A 14419-nucleotide genomic window follows, 5' to 3' on the forward strand; every position below is an offset into this window, starting at 1 on the left:
AAAATAATGGGTTACATGCATGGTGGTGTGCTTACTCATCTAACACGTGTAGAGCACACACTAGATAAAAAAATATTAAATAAATATTAGTTGTTTGGGATTAAGCTCAAATGACCTAATTTTTTTTAGTTGCTTAAATTGAAGCTCAAACGATGACCAACATTTTCTCTCTTAACCTCCCATACTTTCGCTTTCTTCCTTCCACACATAATTTCTTCCTCCTTTTCTCACCGTACATGTTGTCCAATACGTACATACTACATATTTTTTGAAGTTTTGATGAGTTAAAAAGCAGTGTTGTACATCTCCCACATATAAAATTTTCCATGCTTTACTACTAACACATTTTTTTTGCAAGTATATATTTTTATAAAAATGCCATGCAAAAACAAAATAGACATGATGCAAACACGCATCATATTTACTAATATTTTTACCAATCAAATGCCATGCAATTTTTCATGTAGTGAGGTTAATTGACATAATTAAACTTTATAAATATCTTATATCCTTTTCTCCATTTTCTCGTATATTCATGGTATCTGAGAGTCCCTTATTTCACGAAAGATTTCTTTTTTAAAGTGAAATTTCATTTACTAATCAAATCCAACGACTAAGCCCGTACAAGCCCAAACAGAAGTCTAATCACAAAACCTCAATCCAAGCCCATGTATTTTGGTCTAGAATCGCAGCACATAGAAAGCTCAAGTTCTGGGTGAAGTGTTTTCAAGAACTCATCATCATGATTGAAATGGAATATGAAGTGGAAACTTTCTAACCATCGAGTATGATCATAACCTGTCTGCTCTTAATTGATCAAAATTACCTCATAAAGAGCAAAGTTTTATATCTTGTATTGTTTTGACCACCATGCAGCGTTGTTATTTTTCACCTGTTTACATAGCAGTTTATACAGCATTTTGACGAGACATTTATCGTAAAAGGTGTGTGTTTGCATCTCTTCCTCTGATACACTGTTTTGAATCTGAAAGGATCTTCTTCTATAATCTATAGTGGCAAAATTAAACTGGATGCTGATTTCCCCCTTTGATCAATTCAGCTGGTTTGGAGAATCAGCCAGCTCCCTTCACATATTGAATATTATAGAATAATATAAATTATATTCTGGAACATCATCTAAAAACTTAAATTATTGGGTTGAGATAGTTCTTTGACATGGTATCAGAACTTTAATAACCTAGTGGTCACGAGTTCGAATCTCACCATCCCTATTTATTTGATAAAATTAAGCACAAGGTAATGTGGGCCTGTGCAAGTTTCAAGCCCAAAGGGCTTTCACTTGAGGGGGTGTGTTAAAGAATAATATAAATCATATCTTAGGACCTCACCTAATAGCTTAAACTTTTAAGTTGATATGGTTCTCTGACATGATATCAGAGCCTTGATGACCAAGCGGTCACGAGTGCGAATCTCACTATCCCTATTTATTTGATAAAAATTAAGTATAAGGTAATGGGAGCATATGCAATTTTCAAGCTCAAAGGGCTTTCACTTGAGGGGGGTGTTAGAGAATAATATAAATAATATCCTGGAACCTCACCTAAAAGCTTAAGTTATTGGATTGAGATGGTTTTTTGACATTAAAATCCATGATGGTAGATTTACTTAATTTTAGTTCGTCTAATATACCTGCAAAAGTGAACTAATTGAATCGAACATGAACGTGCTCATGTTTGTATAAGAATGCCAGTTATGTGTTGAGCTGTTCCAACTAAGATCCGCTCATCACATTGCTTGGCTTTTGGTCTTAAGGTCATTTCACGACATTTTAGCATCTTTAGAATTTGTTCTTGAGAAGCAAGGTTATGAGGAAGGTTTTATAACTTGATTCTTCGTTTACACCTGTTCCTATAAGCTATCTTTGTCAAGGAATAATTTCCTTTTGTAGAATTTGAGCCTTCTCTCTTAATTGCATTGTGATGAACCGATAAATTTTTGTATATATTTTCTTGCCGGATGGAGAAAAAGACACGGATATAATTTAATTTTCTAAACTCTTGGACATGATGGGCTGTATGCACCGGCACGACTGGGTCTGGCAGGTGTTGCCAGCCCAGCAGCTTGGCTCGGCACTCTATCAAGCCAATGGGATGGGCCTGTCACACATCTCTCAAGTTGTTGAGTCCAAGGTATTTTGCCATCACACCTCAAGTGTGATTGGACGCTCCATATTAACCTAGATCTAATATAAGACTGGATTCATTACACTTATAGATTTAAACATAGTGTTTATATCTAACACCACACCTCCATATATTTTACAGAATTATTTTTTAATAAATAGATTTAATTAAATAAGTCTACAATTCTTCAACACTATTAGGTGTATTAAAATCTCTCATGACCTATCATGTTTCTATTTCTTAACTGGATAAAATAAATAGAACACTTCACAATATAAAATTGATTTACTCGCAAATAAATATGATTAAGGGGCTATAAATATCCCTTGAACCATCTAGGTAAGGAGGTCATAATTTTCATTTTCTATTGCATATATATATTTTCAGAGTTTATATCTCTAGAATATCATTACATTGTCATTTTCTAAGAAGATATACTTACCCGAAAAGTATTTAAATTTATAAAAGGAAATCTTTTGTAGGTATTAGTCATTAGCCTCCTTATCCTATTAGATAACATGTACAAGTTATCAGTCACTTTGATTTAAAAAACTAGATTAAATTGCTAAAATTAAGAAATTAACCGACAATCTAATACACAAACCTTTCTACTAAGTTCCTTTGATATTTTGGGATATCATCACGTAGCTCGGTGTTGTGTGCTAGTCAATTAGCAATGATGGTGGTAGCCGGTTCCTTGTTTTCTTTTTCGTTATCTGAAATATAGGAATTGAAATATTGTTACCAGTAGTGACCTTGATCATGATATGCATGTTCAGAACCGGGGAAATTGGTATTTCCGTGATTAGGAGAGTCCTTTGCCCAAAATAATCTGATCATTTGTTGGTTCATTCTCATGGGGAAAGGAATGGGACATAAGCTGACAAAAAACATACCCAGGATCAAGGTTGTTAAAATCGCGATTTTAACACGGCACGGAAAGCCGCACACAAACTCGGATCGTAAAAACGGATCGTAAAATCGTAAAAAAATCGTAAGAAATTTTAAAATACATTAAAAAAAATTCATGCTTCAAATAAAAATTCATACATAGTTCAAGCACCTTAAAATAAATGCTTCAAATAAAAATTCATATATAGTTCAAACATCTTAAAATACATGGTTCAAATAAAAATCATCTTGAATCAGTAATCAAATGATAAGATTAAAATAGTAAAAATTCTAATTAAATAAACATCTTAAATTAGAATTTTTACTATTTTAAAAATAACACAAAAAATAAATCAAGTTAAATTTGAAATTGAAAAAATAAATTGATACATTTTGGGATATAAATGGAAAGAAATTATAAGATTAAATATTTTAATTGAATGAAATTGAAAAACTCAAAAAGCCATGGACTGCAATTAAAGTAGGAAAAATTCTGAGGATCAATTATCTTAGTTATAATTTCATTTCAGTCCCATTTGTTTCATTCCAATCAATTCAGTCCAATTAAATTGAACTAATTCAATTCAGCCCGTTCAAAGCATGTTTTCGGTATGATTTTTTCCAATTGATTCAATCTAGTCCATGATTCAAATTAAATCCCAAATCCCAGCAAAATAAACCTAGATTCTAATCTCTCAATTCCATCTCTAGGAATCAAGTCCTAGAAATCATTCAATACTGCATTAATTCCAAATTTTCTCTCCTACAAAGAAAGGGTGGACACTGGGGAATTCAAATGGGAGGAACCAGGAAAAAAAATTATGAAACAACAACAGAGGACCAACAAATAAGTCTGGAAATGTTTCCTGATTTCAACCGACCCAGAGACCTACATCACCATAGCCATCCTTTCAAACACAAACCAACACCATACCCATCAGATCATGAGTTATCTCCACCATATCTCAGCCTTTAAAAACATCATCATCTTCCTTACCTTCCATTAACCCAAAACAAACAGCACCAGGGAGAGGATACAAAATACTGGAAATTTCATCCTTTATTCCTCATGAACGAATATTGGAAATTTCTCAAGTTTCTCCTCCACCCGATCCCTTCTCTCATTCAATCCATTCGAAGGTGCCTTTCTTTCCTTCTTGCCCGAGTTAAGCTACTCACGCAGTTTCGCATTTCCTGGTTCGCTTTCTACCTTTGTTTTCGGGTGGTGGGCGGCATCAGTAGAAGCTTTGAGATGTTCAGAGATGCACGATTTTGTGTAGACAATTTTAGGCTTAGGGATTATTATTTTGTTTGTTATGTATGTGTGTGTATCAGCAGCTGAAAGAAAGATGAAAGAACGCGCAAATTGCAATAGTCAATGCCCCAATAACTGCTGGACAGCTGGAGGGTGGATGCAAGGGTTCGGGTAGTATATATTTTCTGTCAAAATCGTTAAAACGGTCCTAAAATCACGATTTTATGCGATTTCACCCGATTTTAATGATTTTAACTGTTTAAAATCCGATTTTGCTCATTTCCGAGTTTTATGAACGATTTAGCACGTAAAGTCTATATTGACTCGTAAAAACATACGATTTTACGAGTTGACTCGCGATTTTAACAACCATGCTCGTAGCTCTAGCTTGTGCTGCGCGTGTGGGAATGAGAATTAGAATTGAAGACTGATATGTTCTATTTTGACCAGTGGATTGCAATGCTGATGAAAGCTGTTGCTGTTGGAGTGACATAATTAGTCACTGGAGCTGTAGGCGTCTCTGTAGTTTTGGCGCCCGAGACCTATCCTAAAATATCAGTAATCGTTGCTATTAAAGCAATGATATTCACCATTCTTGACTTGATTATGGTGCATTTATAACTAGGATGGTTATTCATAGAACAAATTTGGTCGATTTGGGTATCCAAGCAAAGTGAGAGTCCATTCAATCTGTCAAAGATTTTCATTGCTCTGAATTAGCGTCTGCAGAAATGAAAATGCTTCAATAGCCACGCCAAGCAAAGGTCAGGAAAATCTTGGCATTAAGATTAGCAGACAGGCTCCCGTGATTTCCGATTGTCGGTGATAACCTTCTTTTGACTGGAGCATCTGTGACAGAGGTGGATGAGCTGAATCCCCGCCGCTCGTGGATAAGGAATCTTCTTAATTTGAAACGTGGCAAGAGAATTCAAGTCCAGGACAGCAGAAGAGTGAAGGAAGTGGAGATTCATGACAAATTAATACCCATGTCTTCCTACATTCCTCGGAAGATCAAAGAAGCAGGATTTGAGATGGTGAAGATTAGAGCTCAGAGGAAACATACGCGATTGAAAGAGAAGACATTGTTTTAGCAGGGAAGTAGTGGTAATCAAAGTGGTGGCTCAATCAATCCAACTTCATCAGGAGCTTCTTTAAGCATCCAGTGAGCTTGTACACCGAAATTGAGCCTAGCATCGAGTTCGTCGCCTTCAATATTTCTGTGTTGGTTGAGCAGGGATGGTGTTTAATCAAAGAGGAAAAGTCACAGCAAGCTCGTATTTTCAAGGCTCGCTGCAAAACCAAAACTTTTGAAGCTTCACATAATGAAAGGGTTCAATTAGGCCAAGAAATGGAGTTTGAGATTGAAACTTTGGATCAAAAAAGCAGTAAAGATCGAAACTTTGTGAGAATCTGAGCAGAAAACCAGATCAAGTTTTGGGCTTTGAATGCTTTCGGATCACTTTAATTCTTTTGATCACGAAGCCACAATTGATCAGTTGATGGATAGAGACGCCGGTCAACTCTGTGTTTCTTTCTTTCGGAGCCCGTCAAATTCTCCAGTGTCCACTCGGATTGTGGAAGAAGCCTACAGGAAAGCAGTCTGGCATGTGCACAAAAATGGCGACTTTTCTGTTGAAGTCCATACAATCTCAAGGCAACATCCCACGGGCTAAAATCTGTGACGCTTGGATAAAAGTTAGATTCTTCAGGTAGGAAGTGTTTGGGAACGCGGTGCAAACCGTGTTTCCATCAAATTAAAATTTTTGTTTTTATTAAAATTTAATATGGTTTGTAATTTTTGGATCGTTTTAATGTGCTGATGTCAAAAATAATTTTTTAAAAAATAAAAAAAATCATTGGCATGCATTTCAGCACGAAAAGTTATTTGAAAAGTAACCGTTACCACACTGCCAAACACGCTCATATCTAAACTGTAAAGAAAATTAGAAAAAACTTAATGTTTTATTAAAAATCTTAATAATAATTTCCTTCTTGAAATAAATTAGACACTCCTATTAATATTATTCTTAAAATTCTTTATAGTAAATGATTCTTAATTAAAACTAAAAAGAATTTCTAAATAGTAAAATATTAAATAAATTAAAAATACTAATCTAAATAGAAAAAAAAAATTCAAATACAATAAGGTAAATAAAAACAATATCACACCATAACTTCTAAATTTTATTTGAGTGACTTCTCAATCTTCCATCATCATGAATTCAAAATCTTTTGTTGAAATTATAGTTTTATGCAACAATAGAGTTAAAAGTGCTTGATTTAATAAACTGGATCTTGAATTGTTATTAAACTCCTCAAAATTTAAAAATCTTAAGCATTAATAAAAAAATGCCACAAACATTATTATACCAAGAAAATTTCCCCACTTCAATCCTCTCTATTTTAATAAGTAAGTTCTCAACTTTATAAAACCACATAATAAATTTTTTCTTTAAAAATCTCACATCATAAAATAAAATCTTATCAAATTTAAAAATAAGTCAAGGGTTTGGCCAATACCGAGATAAGTATCGAAACAACAAGTTTCTCTTCTCTTCACGATCTCTATTTATGTGATCTATTAGTCAAGCCAGATCTGTTATGATTTGCTCAAAACGAAGACCAGTTGGCATAATTCGAGAAATGTTTCCCTCTAGACTGGTGGTTTCCTAAAAAACGACGGTGCTTTCACGACTGGCAGGCATGAAATTAGCGAAATTGGAATTCTCTCTCACACAGAATTATACTCGAGAGTTAGACCCTGCAGCTATCCCTTCGGAACATCTCCATGTAATTACGGAATCCAGACTGGTGAAAAGCAGAGATTATAAGAAACAGTGCACAGTTTTCCACAACTGAAGAGATAGAGCCAAGGGTGGATTACGCCTCTACAACTAAGGTTGAGAATTTCTGAGAAGACCCGGTGAATATTCCTTCTGTATTTCCTCAGGTGATCATGGGAACCACCAAATGGAGGAGAGAAAGGAAGAAACGGCACCGAATTCTTCAGAAATTCAGGTAAACCTCATGAGTGGAGAATGCCTTGAAAGCTAAGAAAGGTGAGATGGAAAAACTGAAGAACAAGCCTGACATGAGAATCCCATTAACATTTGGGTGGAGAAATAAGTAGCCAAGTCAGCCAATACTGTAGTTGATTATTAAATTTCTAACACCCCATAGTTAAGAGAGAGAGAGAACTAAAACAACCTACCAAAAAGTTGCTTTACGTAGCACGTTTCTTGCTCTCTAACACCACAAGTATTTAGGGGCTTCTGTTCCTACGTTGTGCCTTTTCTCTTAAGATCTCTCCATCTTTCAGGTATTTAACTTTTTAATTCCATGGCTTCTCCCCTTCCACTCTCTCTCCCAATCTCTACCTTTCTTCCTAACTTCCCATAGCTTTCTAACCTTTTCTCTTTCTTTTAGCTTTTCACTTTCCATCGAATTCTTTCAGCCTACTGATTTCTTTACAAGGTTCCTTGAACCTGGAGAACTAGTCTTGTTTGATCAGTGCTCATTTGACACAGGAGGTTATATATAAGGGTTGGGGTTGAGTTCTTAGACTTGATAGCGTCTTTATCAGACAGAGAAAAAACCAATTTCTGAAACAAAGGTCCTACTGTATAAAACAAGACGGGGGTTTTAGCTTTCCAAGAAATGGAAAGCATTTCTGGGCTTGGTAAGGAAGGTGATGATCAGATGGATTTGCCTCCTGGATTCCGGTTCCATCCAACCGATGAAGAGCTTATCTCTCACTACTTATACAACAAGGTTCTTGACATCACCTTCTCCTCTAAAGCAATTGGAGACGTGGATTTGAACAAGTCTGAACCCTGGGAACTGCCATGTAAGTCCTTCTAGTAAAATGATCATTTTCTTTCAATCTTTCTTCATAGAAATTATGTTAAGTTAGACCTTTTATCTTATGGCCTTGTTTTTGTTTGGATGAAGGGAAAGCGAAGATGGGAGAGAAAGAGTGGTACTTTTTCTGTGTTAGGGACAGAAAGTACCCTACAGGTCTCAGGACAAATAGGGCAACAGAAGCTGGTTACTGGAAAGCCACAGGGAAAGACAAGGAGATCTATAGAGGAAAATTCCTGGTTGGAATGAAAAAGACCCTTGTATTCTACAAGGGTAGAGCCCCTAAAGGAGGGAAAACCAATTGGGTCATGCATGAATACAGATTAGAGGGTAGATTTTCTGTCCATAATCTCCCCAAAACTGCCAAGGTATACCTCTCCTCTGTTTCCTCTGTTTTTATCAATACTGTTTGTCTCCTTTTTTATTGTTCAAGTTAAGCTGATTGATTTTTGCTCTTGTGTAGAATGAATGGGTGATCTGCAGGGTGTTTCAAAAGAGTTCTGCTGGAAAGAAAACCCATATTTCAGGTCTAGTGAGATTAGGCTCGTTTAGTAATGAATTTAGCCCTTCTGGTCTGCCACCATTGATGAACTCTTCACCCTACAGTTGCAAGATTAAGCCAGTGGCCGAGTCGGTCAACGTGCCCTGCTTCTCCAATCCCATTAATGTTCAAAGAAACCAACAAGACACGATTGATTGCTTCGACAATCATCTTTTAGCAGTTTCAACAAACCCTCTAGAGGTTTTTCCACGAATCCCACTTTTGAATCCATTCTACACTCCTCAGGCTGCCCCGGTTTCAGGAAACTTACAGTATCCAGGTTCTGTTTTAATGCAAGACCACTCGATCTTGAGAGCCTTGATTGCAAACCAAGGCACAAACATGAAGCAGCAAAGTTTCAAGATTGAAAGGGATATGGTCGGTGTCTCACAAGACAGTACTACAGATATGAATACTGAAATCTATTCAGTCGTATCAAATCTTGAAGTGGGAAAAAGGTCAGGTGATGATCAAGATGCAACACCTTCTACATTAGTTGCATCAACGGGCCTTGATTGTTTTTGGAACTATTGAGAAACAGTGCTAGAAGACGAACCTCAAGTTGAAGAAGATCAAGAAAAAGAACAGCTTGATTTACTGTTATTATCTATTTTGAAATTAAAATGTGGTCCTGTGTATAGATTTTCTTGATTCTGATTGATAAGTTGAAAGAGAGTGAAGCAAGTATTATGTATTGTAAGAAACTATTTTATGAACTATTATGTTGTTTTTTTCTATATCTGTTTTGTTGGCTTTTATTGTTATTGTCAAAATTGCTTTCGAATGCAGAATCTGTCACATATTAGATTTAGTTGGTGGCTGACTGATCATATTTTAAAATCTCTCTTAAAAATAAATAAATAATTAAATATTGCATAAACTCCTTTGGATTAATTAATGCTTACATTATTAGAGATTATGCTTACATCAATGGAGATTATGAGTTACATTCTCATAGTTTTATATTATATTGTATAGTTTAGGATGTTACGGAGACGGTAAGATATCTTTGAAACGATTTTTATCAACCAAGACCAAATCTTTCTTTGAACGATGACTATATTTATTAAAATTTTATTTTCACGATCTCTCTTTAGATCCAAATTTAAAATAATAACATAAGAAACCTATCTATTTATAATGGGGCAAAGTCTCAAAAGGATTTGTCGGGACAAGCGGATTAACATTTATTGCAAAGATTAACACCTCATTACGGCAATCCCTCTTCCCTCTACTCCTCGTCTAGCTGACATGTGATTTGGAGAATGAATGATACAAATGTCTATACCTCTAAATTAACATTTCTTTGGCTGCTGAACATATAAAAAACATTGCTTGTTAATTCTATCTGGCCTAGGGTTTGGAAACTAAAAGCTCCTGAGAAAATAAACATGATGCTTGTTCATAATAGTCTTCTTATGAACCTGTTTAGATGCAGAAGGAACATTGTTAACTCTCCCATTTGGAGGAGGAGACTGCTTTGTATTGCTTGCGAGACTGTTTCTTTGCTAGGGACATGTTGACAAAGTTGGATCTTGTTAATGCTCACGGGTTTTTGAAGCTCTGATGTGATGGAATGGTCTTCTAGCTGTTGGCAGAAACTTGCTTCCAGAAACTTCTAGCTATTAAACATGGATTAGCTCTTGCTTAGAATCAAGGCTTTAGAAGGATTATCTGTAATTCTGATTCCTTGAATGCCTTGAGACTTGTTAACGAGGGAAACTCCATTTTTCATAGGTTTAGACTTTAGAGCTATTATCATGGATATCAAGGAGCTTCTCTCAAGGGATTGAGAGGTCAATCTTGATGATGCATTAAGGTAAGTTAACTTATATGCCGACTTCTTAGCTAGGCATGGGGCTAAAAATTTATCCTAGTTTTGTATATGAAAAGATTTATTTAAGCTTGTTTGTTTTTATGTTTTAAAAATATTTTTGAAAAAATTTAAAATTTTTTTATTTTTTTCTTTGCTTTAAATTAATAAATTTTTTGATATTTTTAAATTATTTTGATACTTTGATTTTAAAAATAATTTTTTAAAAATAAAAAAATATATTATTTTTGATACATTTCTAAGTGAAAAACACTTTGAAAAATAATTTTATCATAGTTTTGCATATGAAAAGACCCACCTAAACTTGTTTGTTTTTGTGTTTTAAAAGCGTTTTTTAAAAAAAATTAATTTATTTTTGCTTCAAAATAATTTTTTTAAAATAATAAAAAAATTATTTTAGTACATTTCTAAGTAAAAAACACTTTGAAAAATAACCGCAATCACACTCTCAAATATGTTGTCTTCATGCTTGTAGATTCTAATTGGTACTTATTATCGTTGAAGAGTCTGGTTTATTTTTTATTTTTTCACTGATAAAAAAAAAATATCAGGACTAAATTGAATGTTTTATCAAAAAAAAGATAACTCATAGAGATTCAATGATAATAATAAATAATCCATGTATTAGGTCATGGAATGTTAGATCTCCTATTCTCTCTTTGATTATCACAGTTCATGCATTTGATTTAGTTACAAAAATGAGGATGAGGACAAAAACTTTTGTTGGAGTTAGACGCAACCGATCAAATAAAGAAATTCTATCATTTATTCTTTCATTTTCATGATGCACGCACCTTCTTTTCAAGCTCTAACGCTCAAGAATGAATGTATCTATTTCTTGAAGATAAGGATATCCTCGCATTGATTTTGTATATTCTGAGAAAATTAATATTAGTTATAAGATTTTAACTTACAAAATCAAGATAGATATACAATATTTATTCGCTATCAAATAATAATATTAATTAAAAATTTAAATTGAATTTATATTATTTTCTAATAAATCTTTCAAATAAAATTAGAAAATAGAGTATTATGATGAGATTAATTTGAACTTATTACTGTTTAGTCACTAAAACTTTAATATCATATTAAAAAACTATTTTTAATTTAAAAGTTTAAATTATTAAATAAAATAATAAGAATAGTTTTATATTACTATCTAATATTCCCCACTATGCCACTATCTCATAATTAAGAACGAATATATCCTTTATTTTTTCTATTAAATATTTTATACCAAGTGGGGTTTTAATTTTTGGCGCATGAACATAAAATTTTGGCAACTCTTTTAAACTAGTTATTAGTTGAGTCCTACACGACAAGATCCTTAACTGTACATGAAACTGAAGAGCTTTTGTCTTGCACAAGTTTTTGTTGTATCGGAAAATATATATATATATTTTTTCTTTTTGAATATGCCCATATATCTTCTGCACTTTAGAAAGAGTCCATCCAGCTAATGAAAATATGAAGGGCATTGAATGCTATATATTACACATGTTTTTCGTCTTCTTTTCTTTTTAGGGTAGGCTCCCATGATGTTTATCATGTTTCTATTAAAAAAAAAAACATTTTGATCGAATGACTATGATTTTCAAAAACATTGGGAGTAAATGCAATATGGATTTCAACAATGACTTTTTTAAGATCGCTTTGTTTTTTTTATATATATTTTTAAATCTATCATTCTATATTACTTTATCTTGGAATTAGACTTTATAATTAGTTTCGTTTTGTTTTTTATATGTTTATCGTGATATTAAAAAAAAAATTAATGGTAAGTTTATGATTGATTTAAGAAAATAAGATTTGACTATATTAATTTAAACCAATTGAAGATTTAGAGGTTGGATTTGAAACGAGTAAAAATATTCAAAACCTTTTTTTTTTACAAAAAACAAAGACTAAAAAAGAAAGAAGATGAAAAGTAATTGGTGCATGTAACACACGTGCCAACTTGTGGAGGGTGGTCTATGTGACTTTATTTATGTTTTGAATATGGCTCTTTTTGGTACCATCAAAATCATCTCAATGAAAGTTTTTTTATGGGGTTGTATATAGTGATATTGGAGCTCCAATATCACTATAATGGCTTATCTTTGTTTTCTTTTTCTTTTTTTGTCATCTTTTTTATATTTCATCTCCTTAGTTTTTGTGCTTGACACTCTTCAAAATAGTAAAGTGATCATCAGTTTAGTGTCAAATTTGATTCTTATTTTTTAAAAATTGCTATTTTTTTTATCATTTATTATTATTTTTTTAATTTTACCATTCACTATTAAGTTAATTAGGGATTAGGCTTCATAGTTTTTTTTTTATTTGTTTTATATGAGGTAATTTTAATCTCATGTTTGTTTTATATGAGATAGTTTTAATCTTATGACTCGAGTTACTGATTTGAAAGACTAACCCAAATGGAGTGAGGTCTTTTTTAGGGTTCATATATATATATATATATATCAATTTCATCCTTCAACATTTAATTGGTTGAGAATTGAGTTTTGAAATTTTTTTTATTTAATTTTTATTATGTTATTCTGGTCTCATGACCTAGTTTGCGTGTTTAATTGGTTGACTCATGTTGTTTTTTTGTTGTTTTTTAAATGAATTTGTATTTCAATTTCGTTCTTTAACATTAAATTAGTTGAAAAATTGAGTTTTATTTTTTTTATTTACTTTCTATGGGATTATTTAATTCTCATTATCTAAGTTGTAGGTTTGACAGGTTTGATTAGGTTAACTTGACTCATTATTTGTTCATTTTTTTTAATTGAATATTTTTTTTTCATTATTGTTTTTCAATAGTGGGTTGATTGGGGAATAAAATTTATAATTTGTTAAAAAAAATTATGATGTTATCATGATCTCATGACCTAGATGATAAAATTTATAGGTTAACCAGGAATGAATTAGGTCGGTATATATTATCATCTTAATATTTTTTAAGAATATCCTCCAATTTAAAAAGGTGCTGTCAAATATACATCAATTTTTTAGTTTATGATTAATTTTTTTCAACTAGAAAACATGCTGACAACATCTTCTTTAATTTGTTTTTAATTTTTTTTAATCCAACCCACAGTATAACAAGACTCAAGAATTTAGTTACAACTAGTAGAACAAATTAATTAATTAATTGTACTTTTAAGATTTCAACAAATTTCTACCCCATAGTTAAGATCTATGTTCATAACTAGAAAAAAAAAAATTGGTGGGACAGGAAATTATGATTTAAAAAATATTACAAACACATACACAAAATCATTTCAAGAAAAAAAAAGTTATTGCTATGATTTAAAAAATATTACAAACACATACACAAAATTATTTCAAGAAAAAAAGTTATTGCTACCCTTAATTTGGTGATTTTTTTTTATCAATTATCTAATTTCTTTTGTGAATTCTGTTAAGAAAGTCTTGAATTGGCTGTTGATTCTTTATATATATTTTTTATAATATTTGGAATTAAAATTTATTTTCTTGGGTGCAAAATATCAATCATGTGTGATGTGTCCCACGAGATGATGAGGTCAAGTTCATCAGGAGAGTTAGGTCTTTTTAACGGTCGACACGTAATCATATGGTCCCACAAGCTATTCCCGCGCTAATGAGACACGCGCTCAGGTTTTGCTAACGTCACCTTCTCATCTTCAATTCAAATTCCACCACCATTACATGGCAGTGGGCCACTCACAGTGTTGCCACATGGGCTGCGATAAACGTGTGGACCCTCTCTCAGCTGTAACATGCTGTCGTTTGAAAAGAACCCCAAAGCTTCCATAACGGTATCTTTCATCCCATCCCTATCCGGCAAAATTCGTGAGAGAATCAAGGGAAAGAAAAACACAGTTCATAGTTTTGTTTTAAGATAACGAGTGTTTTTTTAATCA

The 14419-nt window shown here is 32.8% G+C and overlaps 1 protein-coding gene across 1 annotated transcript; it reads left to right on the forward strand.

The window, feature by feature from the left end:
* Nucleotides 1–6898: 6898 nt before the first annotated feature.
* On the forward strand, nucleotides 6899–9429 carry LOC118061272 (NAC domain-containing protein 100). Its single transcript, XM_035074705.2, has 3 exons — nucleotides 6899–8137; nucleotides 8242–8519; nucleotides 8615–9429. Exons 1-3 carry the CDS (start codon nucleotides 7948–7950, stop codon nucleotides 9224–9226), a joined length of 1080 nt encoding a protein of 359 aa, XP_034930596.1. The 5' UTR covers nucleotides 6899–7947; the 3' UTR covers nucleotides 9227–9429.
* Nucleotides 9430–14419: the final 4990 nt, after the last annotated feature.

This window comes from Populus alba, chromosome 15, assembly GCF_005239225.2.
Source record: "Populus alba chromosome 15, ASM523922v2, whole genome shotgun sequence".
NCBI classification, from domain to species: domain Eukaryota; kingdom Viridiplantae; phylum Streptophyta; class Magnoliopsida; order Malpighiales; family Salicaceae; genus Populus; species Populus alba.